This window comes from Equus asinus, chromosome 8, assembly GCF_041296235.1.
Source record: "Equus asinus isolate D_3611 breed Donkey chromosome 8, EquAss-T2T_v2, whole genome shotgun sequence".
Classification (NCBI taxonomy): Eukaryota; Metazoa; Chordata; class Mammalia; order Perissodactyla; family Equidae; genus Equus; species Equus asinus.
Genome location: NC_091797.1, coordinates 13,572,503 through 13,595,509, shown reverse-complemented (window position 1 = coordinate 13,595,509; position 23,007 = coordinate 13,572,503). Strand labels below are relative to the sequence as shown.

Below are 23,007 nucleotides of genomic sequence, written 5' to 3'. Positions count from 1 at the left end.
TTAAATTTCTATTTAAATGCCACATACGGTTACTCACTACCATGTTGGACAGCACAGTTCCAGACCGTCTGGTATGAGAGTTGGCAAACTACGGTTCATGGGCCAACTCCACCCCACCATCTGTTTTCGTAGAGCTCACGAGCTAAGAATGGCGTTTATATTTTTAAATCGCTGGGAAAAGTAAGTCAAAAGAAGAAGACTATTTCGTGACATGTAAAAATTATATGAAATTCAAATTTCAGTTTCCATAAATGAAGCTTTATTGGAATACAACCACACTCATTCATTTAGAGACGGTCTACGGCTGCTTTCACACTACGACAGCAGAATTGAGTTGTGACAGAGACCATATGGGCTGCAAAGCCTAAAATCTTTACTGTCTGCCCTTTACAGAAAAGGGTGCCAACCTCTGGTCTAGAGCCTGAGGGGCGAGAAAGAGAACCCTATCAGCCAGCCAGAAACCCAAGTTTCAAGGTTATGTCTTTCATCGCACTTCAACCACAGTGTCTCATTCGAGTCACACAGCAGCCCCATGAAATAGATGGGACAGGTGGGAAACCAGGAAACAGAGAAGTTCTGTGATTTCCCCAAGGTCTTGCTGCTGGCTAATAACAGACCAACTTCCATCTCTCCACCTCACTCTGTCCCCGATGTCGCACCATCTCCTGGCTGAGTGACCAATGCCTTTATTTATACCCCAAATATTAGTTAGTCCCTCCTATGTGGCAGAGGCTTTGTCGGTCACTGGAGACACAATGACGAGAGACATCCCTCATGGAACTGACATCATAGCAGGAAGGCAGGCAATTAACCCTCCTCTGTGCTAAGTGCTAGGAAGGAAAGCACGGGGCATTATGAGAGTGAACCTCAGAGCGACCTCATCTGGTCAGGGGTAATCAGGGAACACTCCTCTAGTGAAGTGATACTTCAACCAAGACCTGAAGGACGAGTAGAATTTAGCCCAATTCGGGGTGTGGGGTAGGGAACATCGTGTGAAGTCTCAGGGCACAAAGGTATGTGGTGAGTTCAAGAAGCCGAAAGGCCAGAGTGGCCGGAACAAAGTAGGACAGGCGATCCGGCTGAAGAAAACAGGTGAGGGCCAAATGCGGCAGCAATTTGTAGGTCACCTTAAAAATTGGGGGTTTGATCCTAAAACTGAGAGGAAGACACTGAAAGCTGTCCGGTTTCCCCGAAAGCAGAGCCTGAGGCAAAGACCTGAATGCAAGGTAGTTAATCTGGGAGGTGACTCCAGGAAACCAGGGCAAGGACAGGGAAAATGGGAACAGAGAGGTGGGAAACCCAGGAAAGGGTGCATTACTGAGCTGATACTGAGGGGGGCAACCGGGACTCCATCCTGCTGGGGCCTTCTCGGGAGTCTCCTGTGTATACTTGAGGTGCGATGCTGGTGGTGGGCACAGAATTGTGCACACAGCACACTGAAGTCAGGTGGAACAGGGGGACAAGATGGGGCAGCAGGGGCACAGTGTTTAGCACAAATGGTTTTAGACAATTAGATCTGTGGGTTTACAATAATCCCTTCAGACTGGACTGGATAGGGGTTAGAATGGAAGCCAGGAGCCCTACAGAAGACACTATTCCAGTGGTAGAGGTGGTAAACGAGAATGAATTGATTGGGAAGCTAGCAGTGGGAATATAGAGAAGTAGGCGGATCAGATAACTGTTCAGTCATTAGAATCTACAGGTAGATGACCAATGCTGGAGCATACAGGAGGAAGTCAGGAGGACTCCCATGTTTTGAAGGGACGGTAGCATCATTTATCAAGATAGGGAACACTGAAGGAGAAACAGGTTTGGAGCAGGAGAGGGAGGACATGTTGGACATAAGTTCAGTTTTGGATAGGATGAGTTAGAAGTGTCTGCAGGGCATCCAAATGGAGATGCTGAGATGGAAACTGAACATAGACGGGTGTGGCAGGCAGACTCTAAAATGGCCCCCAAAGACCCCCATCTCTTGGTACCCACAACCTGGTATAATCGCCCTCTTTCAATGACTTGCTTCTAACCCACAGAATACGGCAATTTGAGAGGATGTCACTTCTGTGATTAGCTTACAAAAGCAGAAAAGATGTGACTTCCATCTTGGTAGAAGACTCTCTCATTGCCTTCTTGGCTCCCACGTCTTGAGGAAGCAAGTTGCCACATTGTGAGCTGCTCTTTGGAGAGGTCCACAGAGCAAGGCACTGAAGGCAGCCTCCACCCAACAGCTAGCAGGGAACTGAGGCCCTTAGTCTAACAATGAGGTACTGAGTGCTGCCCACGATCATGTGAGCTCGGACGTGGATCCTTCCCCAGTCCAGCCTGCAGATGAGACCCCAGCACTGGCCAAGACTCCTTGACTGCAGCCTCATGAGAGACTCAATAGCAGAGAACTCAGCTAATCCACGTCTAGACTCCCAACCCACAGAAACTGTGAGATAATAAGTGTCTGTTGTTTTAAACCGCTAATTCTTGGGGGTAAATTGTTACACAGCAAAAGATAACTAATACAATGAGTCTGGATCAGTTTACAAAGGGCACATGGGGTGGGGAGAACGAGCCAGTATTCACCAGACCACTACACATGTAAATAATCCACATTAAGTCACTTAATTTCTCAGAGTTTCAGTTTCCTTTCCTAGAAAATAATGTTTCTTAACTTGCTCATTACTGCCTCACAACATGAGGAAACAATTTGAAAAAGTACTAGCGCTGTAAGTACTACAATAAATCTTAAGTGGGAATGTGTTTAAGATCTCTAACATGAGCGTTCCAGAGTTAACAATCATCTAACCCCCAGAAATCAATGCAAAACATTCTCCTCCATGTCTCCCACCCACACCCCTCAAATTTTTTCAAAGACGAGGAATGGAGAGGGTAGAGTTAAAACTATGTTGACGATCTGCAGGTGAGGATGAATTCATGGGAGTGACGGATAAAACTTACTTTTTAATAGCAATCAGCTCCCCAGACTCAATGCTTCTTCCCAGCAGGACGGAACCATAGGTCCCATCCCCGAGCTGCTTGATCGTTGTGTATCTATTCATGGTGTGCCCGCTCAGGCCGGACACTCATCTCAGGGCCGAGGCGGTCCAGTCCTGCAGCGGCAGCAGGCCTCCCCGGAGTGTAACCAGATTTTTCGATGGCAGCACCAGCACAAGGTATTCAACAGAACGTGACTATCTCCCAAATACATATTTTCAAAGATCAGTCTTCTGCCTGTAAAGAAAAACGAGAGACGAGGATAAATGCTAACGTACATTTTAAGTTTGTGTATTTTTATAGTCTAAATCAGGGACTGGCAAACTACAACCCCCAGCCTGCTGCTTGTTCTTGTAAATAAAGCTTTATTGGAACACAGCCATGCCCACTCACTTGCATATGGTGTACGGCTGCGTTCACAGCACAATGGCAGAGCTGAGTAGCTGTGACAAAGACAGTGTGGCTTACGAAGCCTAAAGTATGCGTTTTCTGGACCTTTACAGAAAAAGTTTGTCAACCTGTGGTCTAAATAACGCTCTATTCTAACATTTTTGTAAAACCAGAGATAACGTTCTTGGAAAGTGAATTTGTCACTGATTCAGAAATGAATCAGCTGTAATTCAAGCTTTTCTGCTGACTAACCATTATGGGCGAACCCATAATAACTATGGTCGATGAAAACTGCAGAGCTGCAAGAATCTCTGCTAAATATACTATGTTCTGTGTAATTCAGCTACGATTAACAACGTAAATATACAAAAGCCAAGAAATGCTAAAATTCAAGTTCTCCTGATAGAGAACTTACACGTGCTCCATGAACTATCTGTGGCAAGGCATCGACAGCACTACTTTTATTGCTAGGCATAGAGAAGCGAAACAAAGAACTAGTCATTTTTTAAGGACTGCATATAGGATCCCTTTTAAAGTTAGTTATGTGTGTTTTTTTCTAATAATAACTTATTGATTTTTTATTCATAAATTGAAAGACTCAGTCTGCCTATAATAAAGAAAATATAGTAATAACTTCAGTGATTGTGATGCCTTTAGCAAACATTAATAAAATGTAAATGGGAGCCGGCCCAGTGGCACAGCTGTTAAGTTCGCACATTCCGCTTCAGTGGCCCGGGCTTCGCCAGTCCGGATCCCAGGTGCAGACCTACGCACTGCTTGGCAAGCCATGCTGTGGCAGGCGTCCCACATATAAAGCAGAGGAAGATGGGCACGGATGTTAGCTCAGGGCCAGTCTTCCTCACCAAAAAGGATTGGCGGCAGATGTTAGCCCAGGGCTAATCTTCCTCAAAAAATAATAATAATAATTTAAAAAATAATAATAAAATGAAATGTAAATCCTTAAATAAAAATAAAGGCTTATTTTAAAAATACAGGTGCCAAACTAATTATCTGAAGAACCAAAAGATCAGAAAATAATGATTGAAAGTATGTGATATTCTGCATCTAAATCCAGTCTATGCAGCTTCTCCTTCCAGAATAATTCCAATCAATGAATGCACAAGTAAAGAGGGAAATAAGAAATCCACTATTAGGGGCCAGCCCTGTGGCCAAGTGGTTAAGTTTGCATGCTCTGCTTTGGTGGCCCAGGGTTTCGCTGGTTCAGATCCTGGGCACAGACATGGCACCACTCGTCAGGCCACTCGTCAGGCTGTGCTGAGGTGGCATCCCACAACTAGAAGGACCCAGAACTAAAATATACAACTATGTACTCGGGGGATTTGGGGAGAAAAAGCAGGAAAAAAAACCAAAAGATTGGCAACAGTTAACTCAGGTGCCAATCTTAAAAAAGAAAAAAGAAATTCACTATTAGGCACATATCACAGTAAGATTTGTTGTAGATTCACTGATGGATGCAAATATTTGTGGATGAAAGATTGACGAGATACAGATATTTGCATAGTTTCAAAGTATCTCTTTTTTTTTTTTTTTTTTTTTTTTGAGAAAGATTAGCTCTGAGCTAACATCTGCTGCCCATCTTCCTCTTTTTGCTGAGGAAGACAGGCCCTGAGCTAACATCCGTGGCTATCTTCCTCTACTTTATATGTGGGACACCTACCACAGCATGGCTTGCCAAGTGGTGCCATGTCTGCACCCGGGATCGGAAACAGCGAACTCTGGGCCGCCAAAGGGGAATGTGCGCACTTAACTGCTGCACCACCAGGCCGGCCCCTAAGGTGTTTATTAACTTCAAAGGGAAAGATGGTAACTCCACGTGGAAAAATCTAGCAGAAACCTCCTTACCCAAATGATCAAGTTCAACGTCACCATTAATAAGACATAGGACATCATGAACCCTGGATATGATGCTCTGAGAAAGGGCACATCATCACTGCTGTGGTGCTCTTATCAAAAATAGAGAACCTCAATCTATTCATGAGAAAACTTCAGACAAACCCAAAATGAGGGACATCCTACAAACAACTGACCAATATTCTTCAAAAGTGTCATGATCATAAAAGGCAAGGACAGACTGAGAAGCTGTCACAGACTGGAGGCAATTAAGGAGACATGACAACTCGATGCAACGTGAGATCCTGAATAGGATCCTGGAACAGAAGAAAGACATTAGTGGAAGAGTTGGTGAGACGTGAATAAGGTCTGTAGTTGAGTTAACAGCATTGTGCCAGTGCCAACCTCCTGGTTTTGACCATTGTTCTATGGTTATAAGATGTTAATATTAGGAGAAGCTGGGTAGAGCATTTCTAGGAATTTTCTGTACTATCTTTGCAAATTCTCTCTAAGTCTAAAATTAGCCCAAAATTAAAAATTAAAAAATAAATCCCGTCTATGCTCTTGTGAAGGTGTGCGTGACCTTAAGAAATCTTCAATGTAAGGTTATGGCTGATTTCACCATACTCTATCATGTAACTGCAAGAGCTTTTAGAGATCAAGCTCCCCTCACCCTTGACACACACACACACTCATTCCCCGGGCCCCTAGAAGCATTTTAAGGCCCCTGGTTAGGGGGTATTTTCCTTCCTTTTGAAGCTCCACAGGATCAGACTGCCTACAACTTCCTTCAGCAGCTCTTTGCAGGGATGTATTCCAATTGCTGATTAATAAATATTTATAAAGCACCTCCCGTGCGACAGACCCTATGTTAACATCTGGGGATATAAAGACGAATAAAATATGGTCCCTTTTTTCAAAGATCTTAGCTTCTCATGGCAGGGCATGAAGGTGGGGGGTGGGATGGGGGCCCAGATATGAATATGAATTAAGATATTTCAAGTACACTGAGGGCACAGAATGTGGGGAGGGGTTAAGGAGAAAGCCCCCTGGGTTTCCAGCTGCGTCAATTCCATCTGGGCTCAGGAGAGCATAAGAAAAGTCTTCAGAAAAGATGGAGTCTGGAAAGAAAAAGAAAAGTAGGTGTTTTGTAAGGTAAGGAGTTCTCAAATTCCAAGGAGCAGAAACAAGGCACAGGGGCTTGAAACTGGGGTGGAGGCAAAGGTGGGGAGCTTGGAAATAAAAAGAGATAACCCAAGAGTTTTGTTTGCCGAGGGCTTCAGATGACATTTTGGAAAATACAGGTTTTGACTGGATCCTATACTAAAGAAGAAGAAAATGCTACAAAGGACATTATTGGGTCAATGGAAACAATTGGAATATGGATGGCAGACAAGATAAAAGTATTGTACCTGTATTGAATTTACTGAAGTTGATGCCTATCCTATGGCTCTGTAAGACCATAGTCTTATTCTTAGAAAATACACTCTGAAGGATTCATAAGTAAAGGGCCATGATGTGTGCAATTTATTCTCAAGTGGGTAGAAAACAATTGTGTGTGTGTGTGTGTGTGTGTGTGTGTGTGTTGAGAGAGAGAAAGTGTGCACACAAATAAGGTAAAATGTTAACAACAGGTAAATCTGGGAAAAGGTATATGGGTATTCTTGGTATTATTCTTGCAAATTTCCTGAATGTTTGAAATTATTCTAGATTAAAAGCTTTTAAAATTCTTCTCAAAATGGTAAAGGAAGGCAATCTTTAAAAAGATACATATCCTAAACATTTTATTTCAGCTTAAAACATGCAAATGTAGATTTACTTAACAAAACCTACTAATAACTTGTTTGTAAGACAGAACACTATCCTACATCATGGCTCCCCCACTGTAGGATTACTACATTGTGGACTGTTTTGGATTCCAGCTGCGCCTCAATACAGAAAGAGAATTTGGGCCACAACATAAGCAATTTTGACTGCTAGTTTTCCTCTCTTTTTCTTATTTTTCATCTTTATCCCTATCTACTTTTGATAGGCCATATATGATGCCTATGTCACTCATAATTTCATTTTCCAGCAAATTAAAATTCCCAAACCATTGTTGTACGTCATCTTCCTAAAAATCACTGGATTGTGATTTGTCAAAGGCAGCTAACTAATAAATTACATGCTTTATTAAAAAATAAATAAATAAACTTTGACCTAGAGACAATGGGGAGTGAGGATTCAATTAAGGTTTTTAAACTAGAGAATAACATGATCAGATTTGCATTTTGTAATCCAGTGAGTTAGAATATTTTTCTTAAGGTCCAACCAAAACTTGCCTGTTCTAATTTAATCTAATTCTCTTCATGCTTAGTTTTTTGTCAATATAAAGAAACTATCTCACAAAAATGTGTGTCCACGTGAAATTAGCAATCACGTGCGTGCCTTCTCTTGCTTTAATTACACAAGCTTTCCTTATTTCCACTCCTTCCAGTATCTTTGGCATTCAGCTCAGAATCGTCACAATTCTCCATCTCCTTGATGAATTGTGACGACTAAAACTTAATCATCATCTACCTCCCAGTAGCATGTGGGCTGTCCCTTACTTTTTTTTTTTTGCAATGGTATTATACTATTGATCCATATATACTAATTATTAATCATAGAAGTCTTTCTTTGATAATTAATGTCCCACTACTTCCTCATCTACTTAAATTGTATAATTGGGACAATGCTTTCCTAGATTATCATTGACAAAGCTATTTGTGAAAGAATTAAGAACGTTATTGAAATAAAGATAGAGCGGGTCATTCATTCAACAAACAGTCCGTAACAATTCCTCCTTGTTATAGTTTGTCCTAACATCATAGAACAAAATTCAATTATTCTGGCAAGATTTGACTCTCACCACGCACGGTAGTCGCTTCTTAGTCCTGTCATTTCGGGTCATTGCATAACAACTGTACAATGGATCAGACTAGTGTCTATTCAGGCCTTGCTGTCAGGTTGAATAATTTTATTCAAGCTTTACTGAGATGCTAAGTCTTATGCAAGGCCTTGAGGGTACATCATGGATAAGGTAAGGGTCCTTCCTTGAAATAACTCACAATTGACTGGTATGTGAAAAATGTAGAAAGTCGTATGAGAACATGGTAGAGAGAGCAACCAACTCTTGGGAGAAGTGAGAGATCTGACAGTCCTTCAGAGAAGAGGCAGCATTGAGGTACTGAAGAATGAGCAAAGCTTTAGTATACTGAAAAGGGAGAGAAAGTATTTAGAGATGGAGGAAACTGAGTGCAAAAGGTTGGCAGGTACAAGAGCTTGGTATGTTCAAAAGAGGGCAAAAGCCTAGTGGTTCCCTGTACTCAGTACCTGAACTTTAGAATCACCTGGGGGGCTGGCCCTGTGGTCTAGTGGTTAAGTTCAGCGTGCTCCGCTTCAGCGGCCCAGGTTCGGTTCCCAGGTGTGGACCTACACCACTCATCAGCAGCCACACAGTGGTGGCAACCCACATACGAAACAGGAAGACTGGCACAGGTGTTAACTCAGTGCGAATCTTCCTCAGCAAAAAAAAAAAGAAAGAAAGAAAGAAAGAAAGAAAAGAAAAAGAATCACCTAGGGAACTTTTAACAAATACTGATGCCCAGGCTTCATCTGTAAGAGTCAGGTCAGAGATGGGGAATGAGTTTCAGTAGTTTTGAAAGCTCTCCAAGTGACTCTAATGTCCAACCAGAGTTGTAAAGTACAGGGCTAGGGCACAGAACCCATGGAGGGCAGGCAGGAAATGGCTAGAAACTTAGGGTGGGCCTGACGGTGAAGGAGTAGATTTGTCATGCAGGAGTCTGGTCTTTACCCTGCAGAGAGGAGCTCTCCAGGGTTTTTAAGCAGGAGATGACATGAGGAAGATTCCTCTGAAGCCCAAAGAGATGTTAGAATAGAGAGACTAGAGGCAGAGAGACTAGTTAGGAGAGTATTGCAATACAAAGGCACTGGACTGGATGGCTCCTGGATATGAGACACAGGTTTGGAACAGGGAATGTGTGGGCATGTATTATTTGCACAATGTGCAGAGACAGTGGATTCTGTCTTCTAAGGTGTTGAATTTGAGGTTTGTATAAAATCTCTCATTGGAGATGCTCATTAGCAGCTACAAGTATTTCTAACCTTGTTCTATTTTTTATCCCAAAGACAGTACATTATTGGAGTTCTTATTAGGAGCACAGCATTCAGACAAGGTTGATCCATTGCACAACTCTGGGGTACTCCATTCACAGGAACACTGTGTGAACAATGCCCACTGGAGTGTTGCAGCTCCAAGTGTGGCCATGGGTCCAGAACAAGGGATATTATAGTCTCAGCACACGCCTGAATTACTGTTCAACTTTGGATGAGAAACTTGAAGAGAGAGATTAAAGAACATAACGAGGGGCCTAAATGAAAGCAAAAGAAGAGTAGCTGAAAAAATACAGACTAGATGAAGTCAAGGAGACTTAAGAAGCTGTGGTAATTGTTTCAAGTGTACAAAGGGGTACCAGGGAGAAGGATTAGTTACTCCATGTAGGGATCCAGAGAACAGAACCAGGACCACTGTCTGAGCTTTCTATTCTCAACTCTACTAAATTATTTCCTATACTAAAAAAATATAGTGGTATTATTCAATTTAGCATTAGACAAGAAGTATCATTCAACCCACAGTCAATTCTGAGCATATCCCAGCAGGAAGTGGTTAAATACATTTGAGATCAGTATTGCTCAGTTGTTCATCATTTTTCTGGTGGCCTGAATATGATGACTCATGTCACAATCCGAAAGCGAAGAACAAAAACTCCCTGTTGCTCAGGGAAAACAACAGGGTGGCTGGCGGGCAACACACTAGAAAAAGGAAGGGAGATACGACAGGCCATTGTTGGTCTACCAATAGCAATGCTCTTCTTCTTGCTTTATTTACAGAACTCTGATTTTATTCAGGATTCAATATAATCTGGGATGACAGCCACCTACTACAGCCCCAGGGCATGAACTAGGATCAGTACAAGCCAAGCAAAGCAATTCCACTTCCTACTAAAGCTGTTTAGGAGTGGGAATATGGCTCCAACTTATGAGATGGAGAGAAAAGTGAGCTGGTGAGCGAGGAGAAAGGCCTCTGAGAAGGAATCTACTCCCTGAAGAAGGCAGCTGACGAAGAGGCTGCCCTGTGTTTCTGCCTTGAACATAATTGTGTAAAGCTGCACTATTTAGGGCGGAGACAGCCTTCTGATGACTATGAAATGTCAACTCTAAAGATGAGAATCCCACGTGCTGAGGATGGACAAAAAGAAAGAAAGAGGCTGAGTCCTTGATGACATCACTGGGCTGCTGCATGATCCCCGAAAATATCTGCCTTAGATTTCTTTTTATATGACCTAAATAAAGGTCTTTGTTGCTGAAGCCACTGTTAGATATTCTATCAAGTACAACTGAAAGCATTCCTGATACAGTGGACTAAGGCTACGTTGACTCAAGAGATTAAATACAAAATTCTCTATAGGAGGCGAGATAGATAGATAGATAGATAGATAGATAGTTCTTTTGTAGTTAACATAGTTTTGAAGACTGAAAGAGGTGTGTAGCTGAAGACAAATTAAAAAAAGTAATTCTCTATTAGCCTAAGGTTCATTTTCCATCCACCATTATCTGCTTCCATTTTGGAAGAACATATGACTACAAATCCATGAGGACCAACAAGGATGAGTGTCCAAAAGTTGCCTGGACAACTAACCAGCCAGGACAGGGGCTTCCCTCTTCTCCCCAGGGTTTATCCAAACCCCACTTCTCTTGGGCCTTGAAGGTCCCCACATGCTGGGCAGATGGCTTTCCAGATACCTACTATCTACAGCTGGCAATAAAACCAAACTCTGCAAACGGCCTGATTATGCGCCCACAGACAAGACAACTCTCGTACCCACACCGTATGTTCAACAGAGCACCGTGGCCCAGCATGGCTTCCACAGAGAAGGCGAGAAACTGGAACATTCATGCCTCTCTTGTTTGTTCCCTTGATTTGGAAGTTTCCCCAAAAGAACCTATTCCTTAACTCATGCTGTGTGACCTGGTAGAATTTTGTGAATTCCACCAATTCACAAAACTTACCACATGTGTAACTGACCACATGTAGCAACAGAGCTTAATTTAAAGGCAACCATGGAAATTTCAGAACTCTCAGTCTGAGGTTTTGCAGGAAAAACGTTTCAGCACAGTAATGACTATTTTTATTGTACATTCTTCTTTGATGCTCAATGAGAGATATCTACCTCCTCAGAGTCAGTTCTTCAAAGAAAGAAGCAGACAAATATTACAGGTGTAAAACGCATATGTGAAATAGCTATTCCTTTGTAAAAAGTTGGGTACTTCAACGCATTTTATTAACTCAGTGTTTTAGAATGCTCATTTAGAACAGTCACTAAGCTATCCTATGTCTTCAATTGTCGCTAACTCAAGTCTCGACTCAGTATAAAAACAAATCACCACATATCATTCTGGTTCCTCTCAAGCACATTGTGTCTGCTCCTTACCACAACATTTTGTCTGGAAGTCATTCCATTAAGACCTCAGTCCATAAGTAGAAGACACTGTCCACTGCTGGATTCTTTACCGTTTGGTAAAAAGGCCAACTCTTGTCTTTTCTACAGTTGTGAGGTGTACCCACATTTACGATGCATGATATAGAAATAAGTGAGGTACATATTTTTCTAGAAGTATACAAATATTTATTTCAGATACACAGGAATATCTAACCTATGCTCAAGAAGTTAAAGCATCAACAAAGTCTGAGTCAAGTGAGAAATTATGCACGAGACTATGCTCAGTACTGACATATAAGATCCAAAAACCTATGGGCACTGGATCTGGCCTCTAGGAACTTCCCATGTATCTAGCTGGGTGGGTAGAACACACACAATGACCAGAAGACATGGCATTTGGGGTGAGTTCCTGGAGAGAGGTGAAGACGACAAGAGAGCCACAGGTGCACAGCCAGGAGAAGTCACTTTGTGGATCAATGGCCGGCAATCTCAAGGAAGGCTTTGGGTCACTAATCTCTAAATGATGGCTAATTTCTCTCATTAAGGACATGTCATTTACCCATATGCTGTTCCATATATCACTGACAAAAAAATAATTTTTTTTTAATGTAAAAAGTTCTCCTTACCAATGGTATTAGTTTCCCATGGCTGCTGTAACAAATTACCACAAATGTGGTGGCTTCAAACAACAGAAATTTATTCTCTCATGTTTCTGGACACCAGAGTCCAAAACCAGTATCACCAGGCTGAGATCAAGGTGTAGGCACTTCCTCCAGAGCGTTAGGAGGAACCCACTCCTTGTCTCTTCCACCTTCTGGTGGCTGCTGGCATTCCTTGGCTTGTAGCCACATCACTCCAATCTCTGCCTCTGTGGTCACACTGCCTCATCTTTTGTGTGCGTAAATCTCCCTCCACTTTTCCCTTCTAAGGGCTTGCGTTTGCATTTAGAGCCTAACCAGATAATGCAGGTTTATCTCCCCATCTCAAAGCCCGAAATTTAATCACATCTGCAAAGTCTATTTTGCCATGTAGCAAACACTCACAGGTTCCAGGGACTAGGACCTGATATCTTTGGGGGATATTATTTCGCCCACCCCTCTCCAATAAAATCTCCCAAAGACTTTCATACGGTCATCGGAACTATGGCAGCATGGTTTCCATTCATTCAAAGTTGAATGTTTTAGGAATGAAATCAGAAGTCTATGCTTACTTATCCGGTGAAGGGCATTCCTCCTGGAAATATAGAGAACATTTCTCTTCAATTTTGCACAGTGGAGAAAACTTCACAAATCTGGCTGAAACGTCTGAGTATGACATTAGCACACGGAGATTCCACACTGGGGGAACCAGAAGTTGCAAATTGGCAGCCCAAAGACTGAATTCAGAGGTATGTTTTGAGTCTATATTTAAAAAAAGGAACTTTCATATAAAAATTGAGATTTGGGGCTTCTCTGGAAAAACTGAGGAGCTAACAACATGGGATCCTTAGCCCTCTCTGGTAATACGAAGCCAGAAAAAGGTTGTCACCAGCCCGCTGGAAGGAGCATGGGCTCTTCAGCTCATCACAGTCCCCATCCTCACTGTTGTCGCTAAAATGGTCTCCTTGTCAGGTGCCAATTTTTTTTTCAGGTGCCATTTATTTTTGCATCCTCATGGCCACTTGTTTTACTGGAAGAAAAATATTTCTTTGTTCTTACGCCCCTATCAAAACCAAGAAAGTAAAAGCCTGAAAAAAACCTTATGTTTGAAGAAAAATTGTTCTTTTTTTACTAGAGAAGAGCAATTCCTTCCTGTTTAAGGGGCACACACCCAGCTTCCTTGAGTCTTTCACATTTCCTCCTTCCCCCACAGCATCTGAATTCACAGCTCCTGAGATAGACAAGTCAACACTGTCTGAGAAGGGAATGGAATGCAGCAGGCCAGCCACTAACTTGGGATGTTAATGTTAACCATTAACATGCTAATGGGCAGTACTTCTAAATCCTGCTCTGACACCAAGAATTAACTCAGATAAGCCACTCACTGTAACTAATCCACACTTTGCTTCCTAATATATCAAATACGCCAAAAAGATGATAATAGTAATAATTTTAGTACTTACTATGTGTACAGGGCTGTTCTAAGTGCTTTGCCTATATTAATCCATTTAATCCTCACAACTGTACCAAGGAGGTACGCTTATTATTATCCCTATTTTACAGATAAGGAAACTGAGGCACAAGCAACTTGTCCATAGTACCATTCTCATCATCAATCTCACTTTTTAGATAAGGAAACTGAGACACAAGTTAACTTGTCCAAGGTTATACAGCTAGTAATTGGTGGCCTTGAGACAGGAAGCCAGGCCAAGGGCACCCAACTCAAGGGAGAGGCTGCAAAAGATCCAAAGACCACGAAATCTTTTGAGGATCTGAGAATGAGAGGAATCAGAAGAAGTATTTTGTAGGTCAAAGTCCAAATATGGAAGCCGGTGATGTAGCCTGGCTCTAGATGGCCTCATTCTGCAAGGAGACATCAGCGAACCCAGCGGGGACCTCGCCAGCCCTGACTGCCTGTGGTGGAGGCAAAGCGAATGCAGACAAAGAGGGAGTGGCTTCAACTCAGAGCGTCTCTGGGTGCTCGGGTTTACTTTCTGTGAAATTAGGGCGTTGGACTTGATGAAGTGAGGTGATCGCCTGCTCTGACGTTATGTGACTCTGTGACTCTCTGTGTCAGGAATCAAGCCAGCATTTGTCTAAGAAACAAAATGGATGAATGTTTCCACTTTTCCCATCACATACACAAAGCTGGCAAACAGAAGACAGCGCCCCAGATGGACCCCGTATGCTATACGTCATCTCTCTTTTGGAGAGGGACAAGTGCCCCAGGCCTCAGCCAGGCCCCCAAGTTCAGAATCTACCCCTTCACTTCCCTCATAGACCAGCTCAAACATCCCCTCTTGGGAGCCACTTGCCCCGGCCTGCAGAGACAGTCACAGCCACCAGCTCTCTCCCTGAGACGCCAACAGCGCCCTGTCCCACCTCACTGCCAGCCCTTCCCTGGTGATCGGAGACATGTTCTCACACCTCACACTCCAATTGCACATGGCAGGTACTCAAGGATTGTCTGAATGGTCAAAATTTGAACTTTAATCTTGCTATTGATTTTCTATACCAAAACTCTCAGTGATCTATTTTCTTCATGTGCAAAATAATGATAACCAAATTGTTGGACCTGACCAGAAATGTTGTGAAGTTCTGAAATGGAAGGACAGTAAATACCAGAGAATGGTGGCAGTGGGCAAGCTGCCTGGGCCCTCCCCGCACACAGCTGGAATCACCGAGCCTCAGAGAATCGCAGAAGGGCCCTCTCACGGTCCTCAGATGAGGCCTTTGACCTTTGTGTACGGCTGTACCCAACTAACAGAGAAACACAGCTTTATTTTGCTTTCAAAGAGTTCCAGCCAGTCTTTGAAATAAATGTTATGGTTTTTCTGGCTGGCTGACATTGGGGAAAACCTCCTGCGACCTGCCCCAATTCCCTCCCCTCGGCTTCAACCCTCAGTGGAGGTGAAGAACACCTGCTCGAGGCCAGCGGCTCACATGGGCACTCTGCTCATTCACAGCCTGGAACAGAGACTGGGCGCAGGGACGAGGCAGTCTGCTCTTAATTTCGGAACCTTGACAGTCATTGAAGAAATGCCGCATTTACTCATTTTTTAAGATAGAAGACAGAAAATTGTATGCAAGGGTGGGCTGCCCAGCAGTGGTGGTTTACCAGCCCCACTTACACCATCCGGATCTGTAGCAGGAGCGTGTCTCCCTCGGCCTTCATGGTTTTCCACTGAAAAGATCCCAGTACTTTCATCTGTCTTCACAGGAAAACTGGATTATGTGCAAAATCTTTCCATGACCCTTCTCACAACACTTCTGACTTCCATTTCACTTAGCCGACACGTAATTACACATCGTATTCTAGGTTCAAACGTGCCAGAACTTCACGTGACTAAGTTAATACTGTTCATTTCTTTTAAAAGGGTATTAAAAATAGTACCTCCGTGTTTATATTTTCCTCTCTGGGGCTTAATTCTTCTGCCCATACACATTTTAGCAAAAATGTCCTTTAAGTATTACCCCTCTTAGACTAGTGCTTTTTTCTGCATTGGGGACAGCAGCTACAGGGCCAGAAGAACCTTCTTTATGTGGAACTTGCTTTGCCTTTACGTTGACAAAGGAGTGCATTAAAGATGCTCTTGGCTACTGCATCAACTGGAGTGATGGGAGAAGAAAATCAGTTCTCTGTGCACCCTCTTCTATTCCCAGAAACTGTCCCACGTGTTTACCTGCCTCGCCTCCTTCAACCGCAGCTTCTGAGCAAAGAACCCGCACATGCCAGGGTCCTTAATCCCACCAGAAGGCTCCACAACTTCCTGTCGCTTCTCCTGCAACACCAAAGGGTGCTCATGTCCTGAACCTAAAAAGAAGTCTTCAATCTCTTGCAGATTATTGCTAAGCTCGGACCCACCATTCCATGTGGCTTTTGTGGACTGTGAAGAACCGAAGGGAGAGCAAAATGTTAAACAGCTAGAGGGAGAATAATTTACCCTGATTTGTGTGAAACTGTGGGTGCGCTGGGGAGACAGTCCTGCGCTTACTGACGGCTGTCGAGGGTCCAGGTGCTTCTCGATTGCCACCCCATGCTTTACAAGTGTGCAAGGTAGGGTGAAGCGAAGATGGAGGAGTGAAGAAGGACATATATATCAAGTGCAATGCAAATATTACAGCAGCACATTTAACTCAGGAGCTGATCTCACCCAATGTAAGATGATTCACCACCAGGCATAACAGCAAACAAATCAATAAATGTATCCAGGAAGTGAAGGCTTAATATAAAAATAAAATAGAACAGGGGTCAGTAAACTTTTTCTGTGAAGGGTCAGTAAATATCTTAGGCTTTGAGGGCTAAACGTCTCTGTCACAACTGCTCAACTCTTTGTGCCGCTGTAGCACCAAAGCAGTCACAGACGACACATAAATACATGGGCATGGCTGTGTGCCCATACAGCCTATTTACCAAACAGGCAGCAGGCAGGAAGCCACGCAGGGCACAGTGTCGACCCCCTGAAACAGAGGAAACCCTGCAAGTCAGCAGATGCCCTGCAGCCCCCTCCCCATAACCCCCATTTACCCCAAGGTTACAGAGTTACACACACAAATTGCACTTCTGTCTAGAATATACACTCTTGGAGGGCAGAAACTTTGTCGTATTCACAGCTGGATTCCCAGCACTGAGAAGAGTACCTGCAGACAGTTGGCACAAACAGGTGCTCGTAATAAAGATTTGCTGAGTGAGCAAATTAATGAGCAAGCAGCTTATGGCTTTCTCGAGGGTAATTTTGACTACAGGTGATTTTCCTGTACCCTCAACCCCACTCCCACTGCCATCCCATCCCCTCATCCCCCCACCCAACCTTCTTTGCAAAATTGGCCAACTATTTGGAGACTAGGATACAGAAATTATGATCCTTCTAAAACGTTTACACTAATTTAGGAAAACATTTGTTTTTTTAACAGCAAAGGTAACATGTAGGAATATATCTCTTACTTCTTTCTCACTCATTTTTGTCTGAGTTAAATCAATCGTAATAAATTTACTTCCAAAGCAAAGGCAGTATCCAAGAAGACAAACCACTCATTATGGACTGCTGAGAACTATAAGCTCAAGTGGATAAGACCTTCCATGATATTGTCAAATATGTAGTTGGACGTTACACCCTAATACTTTATCTTTCTGGTTCTGGGCCATTATCTTTTATAGTCACCACAAGGGCAGTCATACGTCATCAGCCCTTTATCACAGGTCGTACTACACCTATAGAAAGGTGAAAAATGATTCACATTGATCTTCCCTCAAAAATACGTGGCTCTCACAAGCTCCTGGCTGTCACCGTACGTTTATCAAGTGGCTAGTAAGAGCCCCCAGCACAGTGGAAAATGCACCAAAGGAAACAGGAGGCAGTACTGTAGCCCTTCCATTTTAAAAAACTGAGTTAGGATGACAAAGTTAAAATCTAGAAAAAATTTAAAGTAAGATAATATATAACCTAATGCTAATTAGTATAGATTGAATGCTAAGTTCAGTAGGACCCAGTTTCAACATAGGCATAGCTTAATGTTAATGTTGAATTCAGACTACAGAATTAGATTTTTTTTTTCCTGTAAAGGACCTTAATGATTATCCAACACCCTCACTTTAAAAATGAGATCCAGAGACCCAACTAGTAGGAAGAGGATCCTTGTTATCTTCAGAGTAGCTTTTTTCTTTTGTTTGAGGAAGATTAGCCCTGAGCTAACATTTGCTGCCAATCCTCCTCTTTTTTGCTGAGGAAGACTGGCCCTGAGCTAACATCCATGCCCATCTTCCTCCACTTTATACGTGGGACGCCTGCCACAGCATGGCTGGACAAGCCGTGTGTAGGTCCACACCTGGGATCCAAACTGGTGCACCCCAAGCCACTGAAGCAGAACGTGCAAACTTAACCGCTGTGACACTGGGTGGCCCCAGAGTAGTATATTTTTTAATGTGTGAATTTAAGAAATGTTTTAATAGTCTATTATAAGAAATGTTTTAAAAGTCTAGAAAATATGTGTCACATGCTCCCCTCTTGCCCTTTGGCAAAAAGTTTATGAACATATCGCTAATCCTGAACACATATACAAAAAAAAAGTAGCAGATCACTAAAGACGTGCTTTCTTCAAACTCTTGAGACCACTTTACAAGCCAATGCCTTTAGGATTGATTCCCACTACACAGGTGAGCGTGACCACAAGACACTCTTTCTATGAAGGTTTCAACTTTCAAAGTGCAAAGAGTCAGGCACTTACTCAAGGTGTAAGGACGCTTCTGTTTTCTTGGAAGGAAATAAGGAGTGGAAGCTTTCCGCTCGGATTGAGCATTTCTCTAGGATCTGTTGAGCAGTAACACTTTCCTAACATCAGAGAGCACCTCATGGGGAGCAGAGACTGAGCATGAATGCCCACATCAACCTTCATTACCATCTCGAGGGGAACCTGCACCGCTTCTTTTCATTCTTCTTTGGCTGCGAATAAAGGCATCTCTGATTTCTTCCTGCCACAACACTTTCTTAGCATTTTAACGCAATTTGCCCAGAAAATGATTTGCTTTACCAAAATCCTTTTTAAGGTAATTTTCTAGAACACATATATAGTCATGCATTGCATAACGACATTTTGGTCAATGACGGGCTGCATATACAATGGTGGTCCCATATACCTTACGTAGGCTACACCGTCTAGGTTTGTGTAAGTCACTCGATGATGTTCGCACAACGATGAAGTCCCCGAATGATGCATTTCTCAGAATATATCCCCGCCGTTAAGCAATGGTTGACTGTATTGATAAGGAGGTTAAAACTGTGTTCCAAGGTAAGCACGACCACAGCCTCAGACACGGTTACACTATAACCCCCATAAGTCACCCAGCACACACCTCTGTTTGCACATTCTCCCAATCAACCACAAACACTGAGGTCCACAGATTTCTGACACTCAAGTCATAGGCCCTTCTCAGAACACCGTGGTCATCAAAGACTGCTGATGAGAGAACCAAGAGTTAAGTGAGACACTCTTCACAGGCTGACAGATCATCACACACAGAAAGGTCACTGTACCCGGAATTCTGCCAAGAAACTGCTAGGCAAGTAGTCCTGCCATAAATACACACATTCACACACACCCCACAAGCAGAAAAATAGAAGGGTTAGGTACAGCTCCAACTCAGCAAGATCCTGCAGAATGAAATGGAGGAGCTCGCCGCAAGAGAAGCAGTGAAAAAAAAAAATTAAAAGGCAGTACTGTTCCTGGCAAGGTTCAGATGGAAAAACAGCAACAGATCCCAGAAGCAGAGCTGTAGCCAGGAATAACCGAAGCCCGAGCCATTTTAAGTAGAGGCAGGATAACACTCCCTGAAGATCCACTGCCTGGTTGCCCTGTCCTCTGGGCCTCCAGGCTGAGCCATGACTTGTGGCCTACTACAAGTCAGTCAACAAACATCTGCCAAATATCTGCTACATGTTCAGGCCCCTGTGAGTCACTGTCCAGGGATGAGCAGACCTTTGTCAGGGGTATGCCAGGCCCTGCTTAGACACTGGAGACAATCTTCACAACACAACCGGCTGGGGGAGGCACGTCCCCTATTTCACACGTGACAGGACTAATGCCAGGAGGCTTCCATGAGACCACATGAGTAATAAGTGGAGTCAGCCCTGACCTCAATTCTGCCTGCCTCCAAAGCCCACGACACCACATCCCCATGCATAAAACACGGCTCCTGCCCTAAAGAGGCTTAAAATAACCTAAACCAATTAGAGATCGATACAGCCAAGACAATGAAGGGCCAGCAAGCAAGGATCTTAAGACGGTAAAGAAGGAGGAGAGAAATGAGTAGTTAGAAAAGACATTAGGAAAGAAGCAGGACCCCGGATCCTCCTCGGAGGACGGGTAAGATCTGTACAGGAGAGTGGAGAGAAGGGAGTGAGTTTCATGGGAGAGCAATCTGAGCAGTGACACTGCAGTGGACGCGAGCCTGGCCCCCTTCGCGGGAGGGCAAGGGGACCAAACCACATAGAACACAAAGATATAAGCTCAACTGAAAACAGCATTCAGATGGAGAGGTGAGGCCTGATTATGAAAGGCCTTGAAAGATCAGGCAAATTATTTTAGACTTGAGATAGTAGAGAATGGAATGCAGTGGAGGCTGCAAGGCAAGGAGAGACATGAGGAAGTGATAGTCTAAGAAGATTAGACAGCAAGGCATGCTGAAGAGACCAGAAGGGGAAGCGGCTCATTCATTCACTCATTCATTCATTCATCAAGCATTTCCTGAGGACTTACGAGGAGCCAGCCTCGGGAGGCTAGCTGAGAGGCTGCTCCAATCTGCAGGAGAGGAAGGGTGAGTTTCCGGACTAGAACGTGGAGGGCAGGATCTATACACATCACATTTCAAAGGTCTCGATGACTCACTGATAGAAAGGATGAAGGAAATGAAGTAGAACATGGTTAAAGATAACTCCAAAGGTCCAAGACTGACTTGACTTCCACCTTTACCAGGAACCTCAAAAGCAATGAGAATAAAGGAAACAATGAAAGTATAAAAAAAGGCCTTGAAGATGTAGAACAGTCAACAAATGAACTCCCCAAAGGTCTGTTCTTGATCCTGGTAGCTCATTTACATATAGTCTGGAGGTGAGAATCTTCAGTGAGAAAAACCCTTGCTTGGAAGAAATGCTGAGCTCCCTGGACAGGGAGGACAGAGCTTCATCCACCCTCCAGCACATCCCTCCATGACCTAAAACCAAACCGATCTCATGTAGAAACGTGGCTACCCACTCCTGCCCAGCCCCCAGTTCTGACTTCGGGGAAGGGGGACAAGGCAAAGTGGACAGAGGGAAATAGAAAGTGGGCAGGGTCACTGACGAACGCTGGACCTTAGGGAGGGGGCAGTGGTTCAGGAAATCATTTTAAATAAAGACTCCCAGCTCTGCTCTCATTTCTACACCCACTTCCTAGCGTTTTACAGTTACTGGTCCTCAAACAGACAGCAAGGCCTTGAAGATTCTTTACCAGATCCCAGCGCTTTGTTCAGAAACTATTTCAAATGTGCATATTTATGAATACATTAACTCCCGCCACAGCTAGCATATGGTCGAGGACACACAAATTCTTAATAATTCACATGTTAACTACAAATCTTTAAAGCTTATTTTTAATTTTATACTCAGCAATGGTGCGATTCACTTTGGGAGGCACATTGGAAAGCCCCCTTGCTGGCAAATGTGAAAAAGGAAAGCTGTAGCCATCAAACTTCTACTGCTACAAGGAGCGCTCCAATCCCCAATCAAAGACCCAAGAGGCAATACCTCAGAGAAACCCAGCCCTGCCTGCACACTTCAGGGTGGTATTCTCTCAGCATGGTCCAATTTTAGGAGAAGCAGATCTTTATTCGGTTATAAGTGGAAACGAATGCTCTTTTCTACAGAATGAGGCATTAAACTACTTTTACATTTAAAAGTAAAAGTAACAGCCCTCAATGTTAGTGTCCAAGCCAAACTTTAAAAGGTACGTTACAAAAGATACGGTTGTTCTGGAAAACGCTTCAACACCCCTCTCATTACATCTACTCGGAACAGTAAGAAAGAAATCAGGGCAGAAAGAAACCCAGTGAAAAATGGTTGCACAGAAATGTGAGAATTCTTGCTCAGATCCTTGCGGGACAGCCAAAGGCCTAGTCAGGAAAATTCCAAAAGCAAGTCCTCCGCATGCCACGACAGGGGCTTCCAATCAGGCCAGGATCTTTCCCTCTTTAACACTAAAAGGTAAGCAGCCATCACAATCTTCCAGACTCCGAGGAGACGGGAGTTTTCACGCCAACAGGGAGAGACCCACATGACTGAGAAGGGAAACTACAGCCCGCTAGCCTCTCCCTCCCCCTCTGATCGCTCGCGGGGCCACCGGACAGGGGTCACTCCGCAGCTCCAGCCCATCACCCCGAGTGACAAGGTCGCCCGGCGGAAGCCCCTAAACCCCTAACCCCACTTACTGGCGCCGCGAACACAGGCGGGGCCCGCCCCTGCGGTGAGCTCAGCTCCTCGGCGAGTGGGGCGCAGCAGCCCGCTCGGGCTCTGGGGACCGGGACGATCCCTGCTAGGACAGGCCGAGGGGTCCGTGCAGGGACGCCCGGGAGGTCCGGCGAGTCGCACGGGCCGCGCGGCGCATGGCAGAGCAGCAGGGACCCGGCCGCTCTCCAGCCTCCGGCAGGAAAACAAACAAAAGGCAGGCGGCTGCTCGCGGGGACGACCGGCCGCCTTCCCTGGGAAAAGTTACCCTGCAGCTCCCCTCGCTGGCCCTGCGCGTCCCTGCACCGCGGCCGGCCCTCCCGGGGGCGCCCAGCCACCGCGCGCCGCTCTCGGCGGGAGGCGCGACCCAGCCCAGTGATCCCTGCGCCGAGCTGACCACCAAGGCGACCTCCAGCTCCCCACAGCGCACGCCTTATGGCAGACCGGCTGCATCAGGGATTAGGATTTAGAAATGGAGGCCGTAGATGCAGGTTCTGAGAACATTTCATTAAAGATAATCTTGGTGAAAACATTTTCCTGAGTTTAGAAGATGTAACTGAGCTTGCACGACATTGTGAATGAAATCAATGCCACTGAGTGGTATGCTCAAAAAGGGCAAATTGTGTTAAATAT

The 23,007-nt window shown here is 44.2% G+C and overlaps 2 protein-coding genes across 12 annotated transcripts in view; both read right to left on the bottom strand.

Moving 5' to 3' along the window:
• Nucleotides 1-3,081, bottom strand: part of CILK1 (ciliogenesis associated kinase 1) — a 35,472-nt gene extending 32,391 nt beyond the window's left edge. For 4 of the 5 annotated variants that reach the window (XR_011504944.1, XM_014863876.3, XM_070514739.1 and 1 more), the window contains exon 1: nt 2,944-3,081. Coding sequence is in view for 3 of the 5 variants with exons in the window: in XM_014863876.3 (XP_014719362.1) it covers nt 2,944-3,044 (101 nt within the window). In the remaining 2 variants the exon portion in view is untranslated. The remainder of the gene's footprint in view (nt 1-2,943) is intronic. The other variant, XM_070514740.1, reaches the window with a different exon arrangement.
• On the bottom strand, nt 2,944-22,658 carry LOC139045821 (uncharacterized). 7 transcript variants are annotated; one of them, XM_070514746.1, is made up of 3 exons: nt 20,654-20,694; nt 19,251-19,354; nt 2,944-3,216 (listed from the first exon to the last, which is right to left on the bottom strand). In XM_070514746.1, the coding sequence occupies exon 3, from the start codon at nt 3,191-3,193 to the stop codon at nt 3,074-3,076; it is 120 nt and encodes a 39-aa protein (XP_070370847.1). In that variant the 5' UTR covers nt 3,194-3,216; nt 19,251-19,354; nt 20,654-20,694; the 3' UTR covers nt 2,944-3,073. The 7 variants fall into 7 exon arrangements, 4 of the variants coding, with proteins under 4 accessions (XP_070370847.1, XP_070370845.1, XP_070370844.1 ...); XR_011504945.1 differs by lacking the exon at nt 2,944-3,216 and adding an exon at nt 18,630-18,840 and having other exon boundaries at nt 20,654-20,781; XR_011504947.1 differs by lacking the exons at nt 2,944-3,216; nt 20,654-20,694 and adding exons at nt 18,630-18,840; nt 19,035-19,151 and having other exon boundaries at nt 19,251-20,639.
• Between the last annotated feature and the right edge of the window lie 349 nt (nt 22,659-23,007).

Excerpts from the sequence above, each read along its gene's own strand:
- LOC139045821 (XM_070514744.1), bottom strand. The coding sequence starts at position 3,193 with ATGTATTTGGGAGATAGTCACGTTCTGTTGAATACCTTGTGCTGGTGC.